Consider the following 14,577-nt stretch of genomic DNA (forward strand, 5'->3'; position numbering starts at 1 on the left):
AAGTCTAACAGTGTGAGAAAAGTTTTTGATACTAGATATCTATGGTGTTGGAAATTCATATTTATAAGTATTGCACGTTTGTCAAAATGACAACAATGCATAGATCGTATAAAATGTTTTATAAGATAAATACTTCTACGTCTTTAAATTCAGACAGTTAACGTGAATAGACATGTCTGATAATTGGGATTAAAACAAATAATTAAACAGGCGTTATAAATCAGATGCAATAATGCAACAGAACACTGTTTATAAATTTACGCAATAATCTACATGCCTCCGTACCAACGAAGTTCAACAGTGTCAGATAAACGTTTGATATTAAATATCTTCAGTGTTAGAAATTGATATTGATAAGTATCGCCTGTTGCGAAATTTTATCTAATTTTTTATACTTGTTTGGATAATTTGTTATCCTATAAAACATTTTATAAGATCTATGCAACATTGCATAGATCTTATAAAATGTTTTATAGGATAAACACTTCAACATCTTTAAATGCAAATAGGTGATAATTTGAAATGACATGTCTAATAAATCGGATTTAAAAATTATCCATACAAGCGTAGTAAATTTTTTCAACAAATATAAAAAAGGAGATGTGGTATGATTGCCAATGAGAAAACTATCTGTAACAAGAACTATCTTTAAAAAAGATATCCGACGTATTTAAATTTGAGTATATGTTTAAAACTATCATTTCGATAACATTCAGAAGCACAAATATACCATTTAAATAACTTTTTCTCTGTTTGTGTTCAGTATTCTCGGTCCTCGTATCTTTCTGTTTACATTCACCAAAACCCCGCGAAAATCTCACTTGCGTAGGTGCGTTCTAAAAGTCATGTACGTTCGTACAACAAAGTTTACATTAAAAATTATATAATTGTCCCGAATAAACAACTGTCACGGATGCAAAGAGCTATTGGAGAAACAATTATTTTCATAAAAATATAAATCTTTGTAAGATCTAGTTCAAATATTTATAGTTTTTCAGTTGCTTTCCATCACGATATAATTAACGAGACGTCTTTTCAAACACAACCAAATCACCTACCATGACAACATTTTGTCCAATCACAGAAAGGATTTTCGAGCATGCGTATTCTGTTGCCATAGTTAAGCGTCCTAAAGTTCAAAGGGCACAACAAACTCATCATAGATACCAGGATTGAAATGTTATATTTACGCCATACGCGCGTTTCGTCTACAAAAGACTTATCAGTGACGCTCGAATTATAAAATGTCAATAAGGCGAAATGAAATACGAGGTTAAAGAGCATTGAGGACCAAAAATTCCTGAAAGGTTTGCCAAATACAGCTAAGGTAATCTATTCCTGAGGTAGAGAAGCCTTAGTATTTTAAAAATTCAAAGTTTTTAAAACAATTAATGTATTATTACGAACATATCAATGATAACTCAAGTCAACACGGAAGTGCCAAATTTATTCTATGTTACGACATGCCTCCTTACCAACGAAGATTGTTCCTAAATAAAGAAAAAATCAGGTTTAATCCACTATTTTTTATGTTTGAAAATGCCTGTATTAAGTCAGGAATATGACAATTCTTTTCCATTCGTTTTGTTGTGTTTTGTCATTTGATTTGCCATGTGATTAGGGACTTTCCGATTTGATTTTCCTCTGAGTTCAGTTTTTTTATGATTTTACTTTTTGTTTATAACAACATGCTTCTATCAAAGCTTATAATTTTACGTAAAAGTATGACACTCTCGAATGTATTTTCGCTAAAGAATATTTGTCAAAGGGTCATTAATTTAATATCGAATTTCTGTTTCAATGAAATTTTAAATTCAGCGTTGATTCTTTGTCGTATTTGCAGAGATCGAATTTAAACCTTTTTGTGTACTGGCCAGCCGGACAAGTGCACTGACGAAACACTTATATAAATGATAGATTTTTACTTTCATTTTCATGCTTCTTAAACATATGTTAGACAAGAAAAAAGAGAGTCTCGATCCTAATTTTGCTAATCTCAAAAAAGATTTTCTTTATCAAAATCAGGACCAAAGACAGCAAAAATGCCAACTTGTCTTCCACATCATCACGAAATGTCACGACGACCATAGGGTGCCTGACTGGGTTGTCTGGAGCGCTGCCCTGAAATGTTCCCCATATCATATCAATAGACGGGACAAATTTTTCACATGTATGTTAGATAATCTGAGACTAATATAATACATGTGTTGTAGTAGTCTCAGATATAGAATTTATTTTACCAGTGCACTTTATTGCGGCACCACGTGTTATCATTAATGATAAGTTTTATTGAGTAATGCAATTGCTTAAGAAATAACAGGTGGTGTGCAGTTAGCCAATCAGAATAACGTATTATAATGAAACATACATCTAATGTAATTATAAGTTTATAACTTGTGTCTTGGTATTAATTTTGGTATAATTACTGTTTATGTCTTTTGGTTATCTCCTTTTAAATTCATAGTCAAGATGCAAACAGAAAAAAACCTGTTTGTTTGAATGCCAGGTATAATCTTATTTTAGTAAATTGTTTTTGCCTGCAACTTTAAAACGAGGAGTTAAAAGGATTTCACGGAAACATTCGGCGACTATAATTCCAACAATCTAGTCAACTGGGGTTTGTTTTAATTTGAGCTGATTATGAAACATGCGGAAATTAACATTCTATTTGAGGAGCCAACTGAATAAACAGAGTGAAAGTAAAACAACACGAATTAGCTATTTACAAGTACACAATTGATGCAATTGTAGCACTTATTGTCATACTAAGTCTTGAGATTATTTTTTTAAGATGAAATGATTGCACTAATTCAATCCCACTTTCGAAGACTACTAACACACTAATTAACTTTGGATCATTTCCGAACATTTTAAACTTAATTTGCATTGGAGAAAACGGACTATCCGTGTTGCTTGGACTTTTTAGAGCAATAGGAAGTATGCCATTGACAATACAACCACCTGTTGTCCCCGTCAGAACTAGTATTTAGTCTTTAATGTTAACATATGTTGACGTCGATTTGCAGTTTTACTAAATGTACTGACAATTGTTTCTCATTAAATTTAAAATGTAAATGGGCATGGTTAACATCTGAACATCTGCATCTTTTTTTATAAGGAATTTTCTTTATTTTAACAAATAGACTAGCACAAAATGTATGAGAAAAGGTATACAGAATGGCATTTTCACACAAAGGAAGTATTAAATAATAAAACAACAATTGAATATATATGATGGTGCAATAATAGGTTGAAAATAAATAAATATCTTATAACATTGAAATCTTATTTGTTCTTGCAATATACATAAGTGGTGTTTCAATCAAAATTTAACATTTATTATTTATTCTATGATAGGGGCCCAGGGACTCCAGTACTTGTGATATTCCTCTACATAGAGGTTTTTAAATGAAATGAATTTTTCTAAGTTCAATTGTTCCTTTAAATAGTTTTTTAAAGCATTTAAATTTGGCAAAACTTCTTGTAGTATTGTTCGGTAAATGTAGTGTTTTGAAAGTAGAATAATCTTATTTTTAAACAAAATTCAATTTAACATTTTCGTAGATACCAAATAAAATAATATTCAAAGGCAGTTCAATATTTGTCATTTCAAAAATCCAGATGTTTAGTGCATCTCAGAGACTGGCGACCATCGGACAGCTCCAAAATAAATGTTCTATGGTCTCTGGTCCTTCTTTACAAAATGTACATATGTTGTTACTTATTTACATACGGGAACGAAAATTTAACTTCAAATTCAAATTGTGAAAAAGAGAGAGGGGTAAGATTCATTTTCAAAAAAAATATCGTCAGATCCAAAATTCGTTCGAAAAAATATTAACTGGACCAGAATTAAACACAAGACGTCGAATTCTTTTGTTCTATTTAAACCGCATATCGGACTGTAAGTCATCAATATAAACAGTGCAGGTCTGTACATAGGTTATATCATAAGACTGTGAATGAATTGTGTTTTATTTGATTTTCCTTTGGATTTGAATATGTGCTTTAAAATATATTTTGTGTTTTTGTATTTGTCAATTCATAAAGTTTTTCTTTTTTACCTTCACAGCACAATTGATTTGCATTTTATCGAGTTGGTATTTTGATACATGCTTAAGTGTAATAGGATTTAAAATTATGCATACAATTAATTAGACGCCTCGAAGATTATATTGGTGGTAAAGAGTCTTTACTATTAAAATGTTCTTAGTCGTTTGATGGATTTCTATTGATAAACATTAAATGGCGGAAGTTCACAGTTCGATATACACTACTAATAAACTAAACATCAAAAATGTTAAAAGCAAGGAAGTGCAATTAAGATTTATGGAAGGTCGTCCACAGCAAGCACTTGATTTTCAAAAGTCGGGAAAAGTACTGAATATTTTACAGTGTTGATCAAAGTTATGCTGTCGATGTCTATTTCTACCAGAGAGAACAACCACAATTGATCATAACTCCGAGGTAGGTTAGTACAAACTGAAAATAGGATTACTGACACGAGGAATCGTACATACAATGTATCGGAAATAATCGAGTTATGTCAGCATTTCACGTTCTTTCTTTTGGAAAGGTAATTATCACTGAACTAGTATAGATTTGTTTAGGGGCCAGCTGAAGGACGCCTCCGGGTGCGGGAATTTCTCGCTACATTGAAGACCTGTTGGTGACCTTCTGCTGTTGTTTTTTTTCTATGGTCGGGTTGTAGTCTCTTTGGCACATTCCCCATTTCCATACTCAATTTTAATTAAAAAATAAAGAAATTAAATTTTTAACTGTTTTGATTTGATAGTCGTTTGTGTTTGCGACTTACAAAATTATAAGCTTGGTATATTTGACCATTGTTTTACGCTAAACAGCAATCTTTACATAATTATGGCACCATGGGCCTCATTAAAGATACAAGTAGAACATTAGACAGAAGAAAACATACCGTATCAAAGAATGCAGATATCAAGAAATTACTGTAATATTTTTTCCCCTGTCAATGCAAAAATACCATGAAAAATTATGATGATTTGGCCTCACGACAAAAGTATGCACATGAGCCGATAGACAAAAATAAAACGTTCAGCCAATCAAGAGACTTGTAACATCTCAAATTAAATTTTAAATCGTTCGCGTCTGATTTGAATAATTGCATGTCGTCAACACTAGTGTGTGAGTCTGTTGGCGGAAAAAAATAATTATTTGATGCAGAAGACATTACAAAAAAATTCAAACTGACCAATAAAACTGAGCAATACCAACCAAACTAGCGATGAGTCCATTGTCATTGAAAGTTAGTCAGATAAAACGTCCTCTTCTTTGTATAAACACTTAAATTACTTAGAATTTAAACACTGGGTGCCAGTCTTCTTTTGTCCATTTTAATAAGTATCAGTGGTGATTTTATTCATATGTGTTATGCATATTTATAAAGTTGTGTGCATAGATGACTCCCGGTCCAAATTATTGTCACATTTAGGTGAGTTTTGGATTAAAAAAATATATGATGTGTAAACAATAATAAACGTCGTTTTTCGTTCTAGGACACGATATGGTCAGTTTGTTTTCAACTTATGAATTTAATTATCCCTTTTGTTTATTTCGCCTATCCTTTGTCCATATAAGCCTCTTAGTTTATGGTGACTTGGATTTTACAGTGGTAGCACGTTATATCAAACCATTTTTAAATTGGAGAAAAAAGCTAACACAAATAATTAGCACTTCAGGTTTTTAATTTGGAAAGCTCTATTGACAGTTTTACAATAATGAGCAGTTATCAACACCTACATAGTGCAAACACAAATTGTTAATAGATATAGGAAGATGTGATGTGAGTGCCAATGAGACAACTCTCCATCCAAATAACAATTTAAAAAAAGTAAACCAATAAGGTCAATGTACGGCCTTCAACACGGAGCCTTGGCTCACACCGAACAACAAGCTATAAAGGGCCCCAGAATAACTAGTGTAAAACCATTCAAACGGGAAAACCAAATGTCTAATCTATATAAAAAAAAGTACATTGAAACAAACTTAAAGAACACTCAAACTTTTCTAACCATCATGTAAACTGTCTTAAGCGATTCTTGATATTTGAATGTGTTCCAATGACAAGAAGGAACCCCCGTAACAGCAGAGCTGTAATAATACCCATTGAGGGTTGCCATAGCGCACATGTTGTACCAGAATCCTCCGCGAACAATGTCCGTACAAACTCCATCATAGAATTTGTCGTTGTCTCTATCACGAGTACTGAACTGACATCCTGCCTGTTGTGAAGCAGTATCGTTAAGTAGACTATCACCTGTAAGTAAGGAAAAATAACTCATAACATTAACAATTTTCTTACACATAATTAGAAAAGAATAACAAACTCAAACGAAAATAAACAAGCCGTATTTCTATGTCTCTTTGTATGAATAACATGAACAATCTGTTATTATATATGTAACCGATATCTAGTAAACTGGAGAAAATAAAATAATCTTTATTTAGATTTTCATATTAGCGACTCCGACAAATATAAGTGAAACCTCAGAATTCATTGACACTCAGAAATATGGGATAGTATCGCCATGCAACCTTCGAGTATCATTGTTATGTTGATTATTTAATACTGAAGGTCTAAATCGAAAATAAACTGATAACGCCATAGTTGAACAAAGACAAACAAATAAACAATAGTACACACAGCACAACATAAAAAAGACTAAGCAATGGAAACCCCACCCACTACTGTGGTTGATCTCAGGTGATCTAGAATGATAAGCAGATCCTGCTCCACATTTGGCACCTTTCGTATTTTTCATTCTAGTACACACAAGGTAATAAGTCTGATTCGGTAGGTTATATTTGTGAAAAGAGAACAGGATTATAGTTTCAACTTAAGGAACATATTACATAAAGGCAACAGTAGTATACCGCTGTTCAAAACTCGTAAATATATGGATAAAAAACAAAATCGGGGTAACAAACCCAAACTGAGGGAAACGCATTAAATATAAGAGGAGAACAACGACACAACATTAAAATGTATTATACACAGAAACGGACTAAGCATTAGACAAAATCCGATGAGAATAACAAATATAACATCAAAACCAAATACATGAATTTGGGATAGAAAAGTACCGTGACACGTCTTATAGTATTGTGAATTCACACTCAAACATAAGAGAAAACAAACGACACAACGGAAACACAACGTTAAAATGTTACACACACAGAAAAAAACTATAATATAACAATGGCCATTTTCCTGACTTGGTGCAGGACATTTTTAAAGATAAAAATGGTGGGTTGAACCTGGTTTTATGGCATGCCAAACCTCGCACTTTAATGGCAATGTTAAATATAACATTGACATGACAACATAATATTACAGGACTACAATACAAATAAATAGGAGAACGAATGTTACAAAGAAACACAAGATTAATAGATAACAAAAGGCATCAGGTTTAAAATTCAATACGCCAAAAACGCGTCTCGTCCACACAAGACTCACCAGTGACGCCCAGATATAAAAGATCGAAAGTGAAAAAAAAGTACAAAGTTGTACAGCACTGAAGATCAAAATTAACATTACCTGCTGTACCACTGTAACCTACTAGTCCTAAACGGTATTTATCACTCTCACTATTAATCCAAAACTCAGAATATCTGGCATATCTCCAAACTCCATTCCAGGTTTCCATCAAGATTAGAAGTTCTGTCTTACCAGATGAAGTCAACCCGAACAAATTCTCATTTCCTAAATTGATATAGTTAATGTGCTGAGGATTTTATATTATGAACGCATGTTATGTTCAAATATGTATAAATTGCCGAGTTAGCTATCTGAAAATGATACTACGTACTTTATCAGTCAGGGGCATTACTTAAACAAGTAACAATTAAAATTACCTATACAAGTAATGTTGAAAACGAGGCTAATTTAAATATAACTTATATAAGTTATTTTTCTGAATATTATTTTCATAGGTGTTCAAGAATACAGATTTTACTAGCTTTAAATAATTTTCACAGTTATCTGGTTATTTTTCCCTTGATATATAAAAACTAATTCTTCAGAAACACTAATTAACTTTCCGATGCACTTATCTTTCATACCGACGCTTCTGGGTCAAAGATTGGTCTCTTGGGACTATTAAATTATCATTTTCCTCTAAAATCTTGACGGTAGACTGATATAAATAGATAGATACTTGTGAATTAATTAAGACCTGAAGTTATTTATAATTTGTAACCTAAATCAATTACATATGTGCCTTAGATAAGTGTTATTGCTATTTTTGTCAAAAATGTTTAAAATAACTTCTTCAAGTAATATTTTTGTCATTATTTTCAAAGTAACCATTTATCTCTATACTCCTCTCAAATCTGATAAATTCTTTATTTTATGATATAAAATGTTGTTTAAAATCATGAAAACTACATTTAATCTATGTTTCTATTGCAAATTAAAATAACTCTATTAAGTAATTTTATTATTTTTAAAATAAAAAAATACTTATGTAAGTAATTAAAAAAAATAACTTGTTTAAGTAACACAACTGACTGTTTATAATGGTTCAATATCTGGTGCTGAGAATATCCTCGTAGAAAATTTATAAAATAAAACAACGTGTCCATTTATTAAAAGAAACTATTGCATCAAAATTTTATTCACTTTCAAAACTATACTGTTCATAAACTAACAGGAATTTGATGATACTGACAAAGTGAGAGGTTTAGCGCTTTAAAACCAGGTTTAATCCACAATTTTCTACATTTAAAAGTCAGGAATATGACAGTTCTTGTCCATCCGTTTTTGATGTGTTTTGTCATTTTATTTTGCCATGTGATTATGGACTTTCCGATCAGATTTTTTCCTGAGTTCAGTATTTTTGTGATTTTACTTTTTTTTAGTGTCTAATGACTTTCATCAGGTTTTTTTAATTGATGCAATTAACCTTCAGTATTAAAAGCAGAAATTTAATGAAGAACAATATAATAATATAATGTACAAACCTATCCAATACTCAGTATGTGGAGCACCAAAGCCAGCTCGATAATTGACCCAGTTCCTGTCAAAATCTACAGACCCGTCCTGTCTACGCTGGACAACCTTGATAAAATCAAAGTATAAAAGAAAAATACCTGAGTACCAAGAAAAATTGAAATCAAAAATTCTTTTGTTAAATGACAAAATGAAAATCTAAAACACAACGAACGAATGCATGTCATATTCCTAGCATGGTACAGAAATATCCGTATGTAGAACATAGTGAATGAAACATGGTTTCATAGCTAGCTAAATCTCTTACTTGTATGACAGTCGCATACAATTCCATTATATTAACAACAATGTGTGAACAAATCAAACAGACATAGTAGGTAAAGTCGTCAATATGGAAATATAACAGTCAACATTGTGTTATAAGCTTAATAACTATGAAAACAAATAGCTATTCCACCAATGAAAAACAAAATGGCATTTAGACATTCCATTCGTTCAAAGAAGTTCGAATGTGAAATATTATAATTTGAACAGCGATATACTACTGTCGTTTTTTTTATTCGTCTGAATGATTATACTATAAAATTTTGAAGCTTCTAAATGGACATTAAAACTGATAGGGAAGAAGGACTGGCAAACTAATCAAAACTATCAACATAATACAACAGTTCATAACAAGAGTTTGAGAAACACGAACCCGAGCTGTGTATTTTGACAATTGTCATAATTTATTTTTTCAAATAGACTTCAACTTTTACAAATTGTGACTTTGATGTAGAGTTAATTGTCTCAATGACACTCATACTACATCTTCTTATATTTATTCAAGACTTGCTAGCGTGGATAATTTGTAGTTAAATTATAAAGTAAACAAGAATGTGTTCTAAGTACACGGATGCCCCACTCGCACTATCATTTTCCATGTTCAATGGACCGTGAAATTGGGTAAAAAATCTAATTTGGCATTAAAATTAGAAAGATCATACCATATGGAACATGTGTACTAAGTTTCAAGTTGTTTGGTCTTCAACTTCATCAAAAACTACCTTGACCAAAAACTTTAACCTGAAACTCCCACTTTCATTTTCTATGTTCAGTGGACCGTGAAATTGGGGTCAAAAGTCTAATTTGGCTTTAAAATTAGAAAGATCATATCATAAGCAACAAGTGTACTAAGTTTCCAGTTGAATCGACTTCAGCTTCATCAAAAACTACCTTGACCAAAAACTTTAACCTGAAACTCCCACTTTCATTTTCTATGTTCAGTGGACCGTGAAATTGGGGTCAAAAGTCTAATTTGGCTTTAAAATTAGAAAGATCATATCATAAACAACAAGTGTACTAAGTTTCAAGTTGATTGGAATCAAGCTTCATCAAAAACTACCTTGACCAAAAACTTTAACCTGAAACTCTCTCTTTAATTTCCTATGTTCAGTGGACCGTGAAATTGGGGTCAAAAGTCTAATTTGGCTTTTAAATTAGAAAGATCATATTATAAGCAACAAGTGTACTAAGTTTCAAGTTGATTGGACTTCAGCTTCATCAAAAACTACCTTGACCAAAAACTTTAACCTGAAGCGGGACGAACGGACGAACGGACGAACGAACGAACAAACGGAGGCACAGACCAGAAAACACAATGCCCTTCTACTATCGTAGGTGGGGCATAAAAACAAAACTGCAGGAAAATGTTATATCGCTTATTTAACACATTTAATATAAAACATAATTTGTTTTTTATTAGCAAGCGTGAAACAGTTATATGTCCATTAATACATACACAAATAGAAAAATTAAGAATTTAGATTTTAATCAAACTTGTAAACAAAATAAATAACTATACGTGAATCATAAGAGGTTGTGGGTTCGCCGGGGAAATACAAAAGTAACCAAGTAATATCACTATATCAATGACTGTAATTTTGTTTAATGATTCATACAATAAAATACCTATTATCAAACACCGTCTAGACTCATTTAAAGTATATAACGTGGACTGTATATGTTGATGATAATTACATGAATAAGGATAACTTACAGTCCACCGACCACCGTCTGTATGTAGATCACACCAGACCTGAACTGTACTTGTTGATGATGGTTTAATGGTGTATACCCCACTACAGTCGTGACCTTGTGACTGTACCTCAGAGCAATCTCTTGCTGTAGTCAATCCAACTTTGCAGGACCCTGTATAAAGAAGATGATGTGGACTTGTATAAGACAATACAATGCAATGTCTGTTAAAAGAGAAACAAAACGAAAATGTTTTATACTTGCTAACATCCACTTCATTTGAACTTTGATGGATAGTTGTCTCATCGGCAAACATCTTTTTAAAAACGCGTATACATGTTCCCTAAGCAACATTGAAATTTTTATGTTTCCCTGGATGTCAATGTACTTAAAGTGCTTACTTGAAAAAACAATTGATTGTATTTTAGCGATATAAACGATCTTCATTTTATCAGTTGAATATAAATTCTTTACGTCGTATATACCTGCAAGCATTCTATATAAAGTTCTATAAGTTTAGATCTGTTTTAAAATGTAGCGTGTTTAATCTCAAAATCTGGTTATCAAAATCGACAAATGAAAACAATATTGGTGTACATTTACAAATATATATTATGTTTATAGTCAACTAATTTCAATATTACTACTGTTTCGTTGTCGCCATTAGTTAACATTGACAGCATGTTTTCTTTTTATTTAAATCATTTAATCATCACCAACAATTATCAGTTAAGTGCGATACGATATTTCTCCTCGCTCAACAGTCAAATTTTCAATTATTTAGAAAGACTCGAAATTTAAATGTCTCGTAACACAATTGTTGCATTGTAGGAATCTTTATATCCAACTTCTAATTGATTAAAAACCTATTCTTCTGTAAATTGAGAAATTATTGCGATTTTGTTTATTCGTGCGAAAAAAGCGAGTTATAATTGCAAAAATTTAAACTTGCATTTGATTTTTTTTTATATAAATCAAACAGGATTTTTCTCAATATCGCATAAATTAAAATAGCATTTTAGTCTTAAATGACAAAACAGCAATAATAAATGAATTTACAGTATACAGATCAACTAAGTGACTAACGAATATAATACATTGACAAGCAGGGGGGAAATCAATTTGATAAATGTGTTCATAATAAAAGCTAAGGTCTAATATGAAAAGTCAAATATGAAATGTCTATAACAGGGCGATCTGGTTTTGAGTATATTTGTTTATAAGTATGAAGAAGTCCTAAAAACAGACATATGTCTGATTTATTACCCATGATAACAGGTTAGTATATACAAAAGAAGATGTGGTATGATTGCCAATGAGACAACTATCCACAAAAGACCAAAATTACACAGATATTAACAACTATAGGTCACCGCACAGGACTGCACTCATCTATGCACACAAAATTTACACGTTATTGTGAATTGATAAATGTTTAGAAATAGACCAATTCATTTATATTCCTAAACCAACCCGAATTAAACTTGTGTACATTATTTGTTGATACCCGGTTGCTGTTTACACATTTCGTATGTTGAAAAGAAACCCAATTCTATATCAGTTGAATAAAAAGGAAAAGGCGCAATAAAGAAACTAAGATCATGAATCTTGTGAAACATTTTGGTCGGGTTGTTGTCTCTTTGTACATTCTCCAATGCCATTCTCATTTTATTTATTTGTCAATGCTTCAAGTCGTTCTTTCCTTGAGTATGATATATACATCAAATATTGACCAATGTTGATGCACCAGGTGAGCCAAAACAATCTGAAGAGCTTATATAAATATGACATATAGGAATATATGGTGTAATTGGTCAGTGATAAAATGACCTCATTTGTGATGTTGCAATTACATCATCAACATATTTCAATTGTCATATCAGATTGAAAAATTTCTTTATACAGATTTTGTTTCGTAAGAAAATGTATAAGTAGCACGTACATCTCAACAAAAGATTTTAAGCAACTTAAATTATCGTATAAATACCCCTTTTATGACTGTTGCTTGAATGTAGAAAAAATAAGCGTACCTTGTGAAACGTCATAATGTCTCCATCCAGCGTTAAAGAATCCTACACCCGCAGAATTCTGATTCTGAAAGTTCCTATTAAAAAGCTGACATCTTTTATCTTTGTTATTATAGGCGATCGACCTACAGTCTATGTGGTCATAACATGAAGTTAAACATATATGCACATTTTCTGTTTTTATCATCCATAAAACATTTCCTGTCTTATATTTATCATCAAATTGTTTGTTTCTTTTACCTGCTTTTAATCTTTTGTGGGCATTTGTAATGACAAATGTAGAAAATAAAATCAAAGCATATATGCAATGAACATTGCAGATATTCCACATTTCTTACACTGAGAAAAAGAAATGAAATATTTTGAGAAAATGTGTACTTGATAAAGCCACAAAAAGTGAGACTGTTTTAAAAACACATAAGTATTTCGGAATCCTCAATGAATAATGTTTTAATTTTCATACTTCGTTCTCTTCACAAAAACGACGTTAAAAGTAGCTGTCGGCATTGGAAATCGATAATGTCTGATTTGTTAAGATAAAATAATGCATCTGTTGACAAACAATTCGAAAAAAAGTTATATGATTTTTTAGACTAATTCATTTTAGGTCTTTTAAACTTTCCGCTATTTTTGTTTTTTCCATGGTATTTTGGGTTTGCCAGATGTCATATAGATTATTGGTAACTGATATTATGAAATGGAGACTTTTTTTACAAACCTTTCTAAAATTGTCCGTTTATAAATTTTGAAATTATTAGGAAACTAAGGTTTCAACTCCCTCAAGCAAGTTGACTTTAGATGAATTTGGCTATTTATTTTAGGTATTTTTGTCATATAGCTCTTCAACGGTTTCGATACGTATACATCCTCGGATTTCAAATGTTTGGCTTTGAGCGTTCCTGATGACGGTTAATCCAGAAAAGCGCTTAATTCGGACGCATGCAATTATTAAACGTGTTGTTTTCAATTTTTTATATGTCATTTAGCACTGAATGTACAAATTATGACTTTCATGACTTTTGTGACTTTTGTATGTGTGTATATATTTTGTTATTCGCGGTTGGGTCAATTTGAAAAGCTCACAGATAAAAGTTTAATTAGATTTAATCGAATTGAATTGAAAGTGATATAATGGCAATCATACCATATTTTCGAATTTTTATATTGGATTCTTTCAGAGGCATGATATGTAAAACAATGTACATAGCAAAGAAAATAATATAATTCATTTTTATGCATCTTTTGTTCTTTATCATTAAGGACAATATATCGAGAACAGTTGCCTTGAAACACGTTAACATTGTATAGGTTGAACAAGGTGTCATGGTATAAATAGAACTGTAAAGATGAAATGCAAATTTGAGTTGCAGACAGCTAATCTAATATATTTAGAATAGTGGACTGCGTTTTGTGTATATACATGAACATGTCCCGTTTGAAAACCACTCCATGCTCATTATTTATTTATCTACTCGCATTTATCTTTTTCCAGATTCATAGACCTAAAATGGACGACGACATTCAATGAAAATTACTTATAAC

General features: G+C 31.4%; 1 protein-coding gene across 1 annotated transcript; it reads right to left on the reverse strand.

Moving 5' to 3' along the window:
* Positions 1-5,848: 5,848 nt before the first annotated feature.
* Positions 5,849-11,345, reverse strand: LOC143051444 (angiopoietin-related protein 2-like). The gene is made up of 5 exons (XM_076224335.1): positions 11,269-11,345; positions 11,031-11,182; positions 9,004-9,100; positions 7,580-7,744; positions 5,849-6,295 (listed from the first exon to the last, which is right to left on the reverse strand). The coding sequence occupies exons 1-5, from the start codon at positions 11,312-11,314 to the stop codon at positions 6,036-6,038; spliced, it is 720 nt and encodes a 239-aa protein (XP_076080450.1). The 5' UTR covers positions 11,315-11,345; the 3' UTR covers positions 5,849-6,035.
* Positions 11,346-14,577: the final 3,232 nt, after the last annotated feature.

This window comes from Mytilus galloprovincialis, chromosome 11 (assembly GCF_965363235.1).
Source record: "Mytilus galloprovincialis chromosome 11, xbMytGall1.hap1.1, whole genome shotgun sequence".
In the NCBI taxonomy this organism is placed as follows: Eukaryota; Metazoa; Mollusca; class Bivalvia; order Mytilida; family Mytilidae; genus Mytilus; species Mytilus galloprovincialis.

Bases quoted from the DNA above. Each gene is read 5' to 3' on its own strand.
- LOC143051444 (XM_076224335.1), bottom strand. From the start codon at position 11,314: ATGAGACAACTATCCATCAAAGTTCAAATGAAGTGGATGTTAGCAA. The intron at 7,745-9,003 runs GTTTGTACATTA...ATATCAATTTAG, and splicing joins ACATACTGAGTATTGGATAG to GAAATGAGAATTTGTTCGGG. The intron at 6,296-7,579 runs GTAATGTTAATT...CCTTACTTACAG, and splicing joins AGGTTACAGTGGTACAGCAG to GTGATAGTCTACTTAACGAT.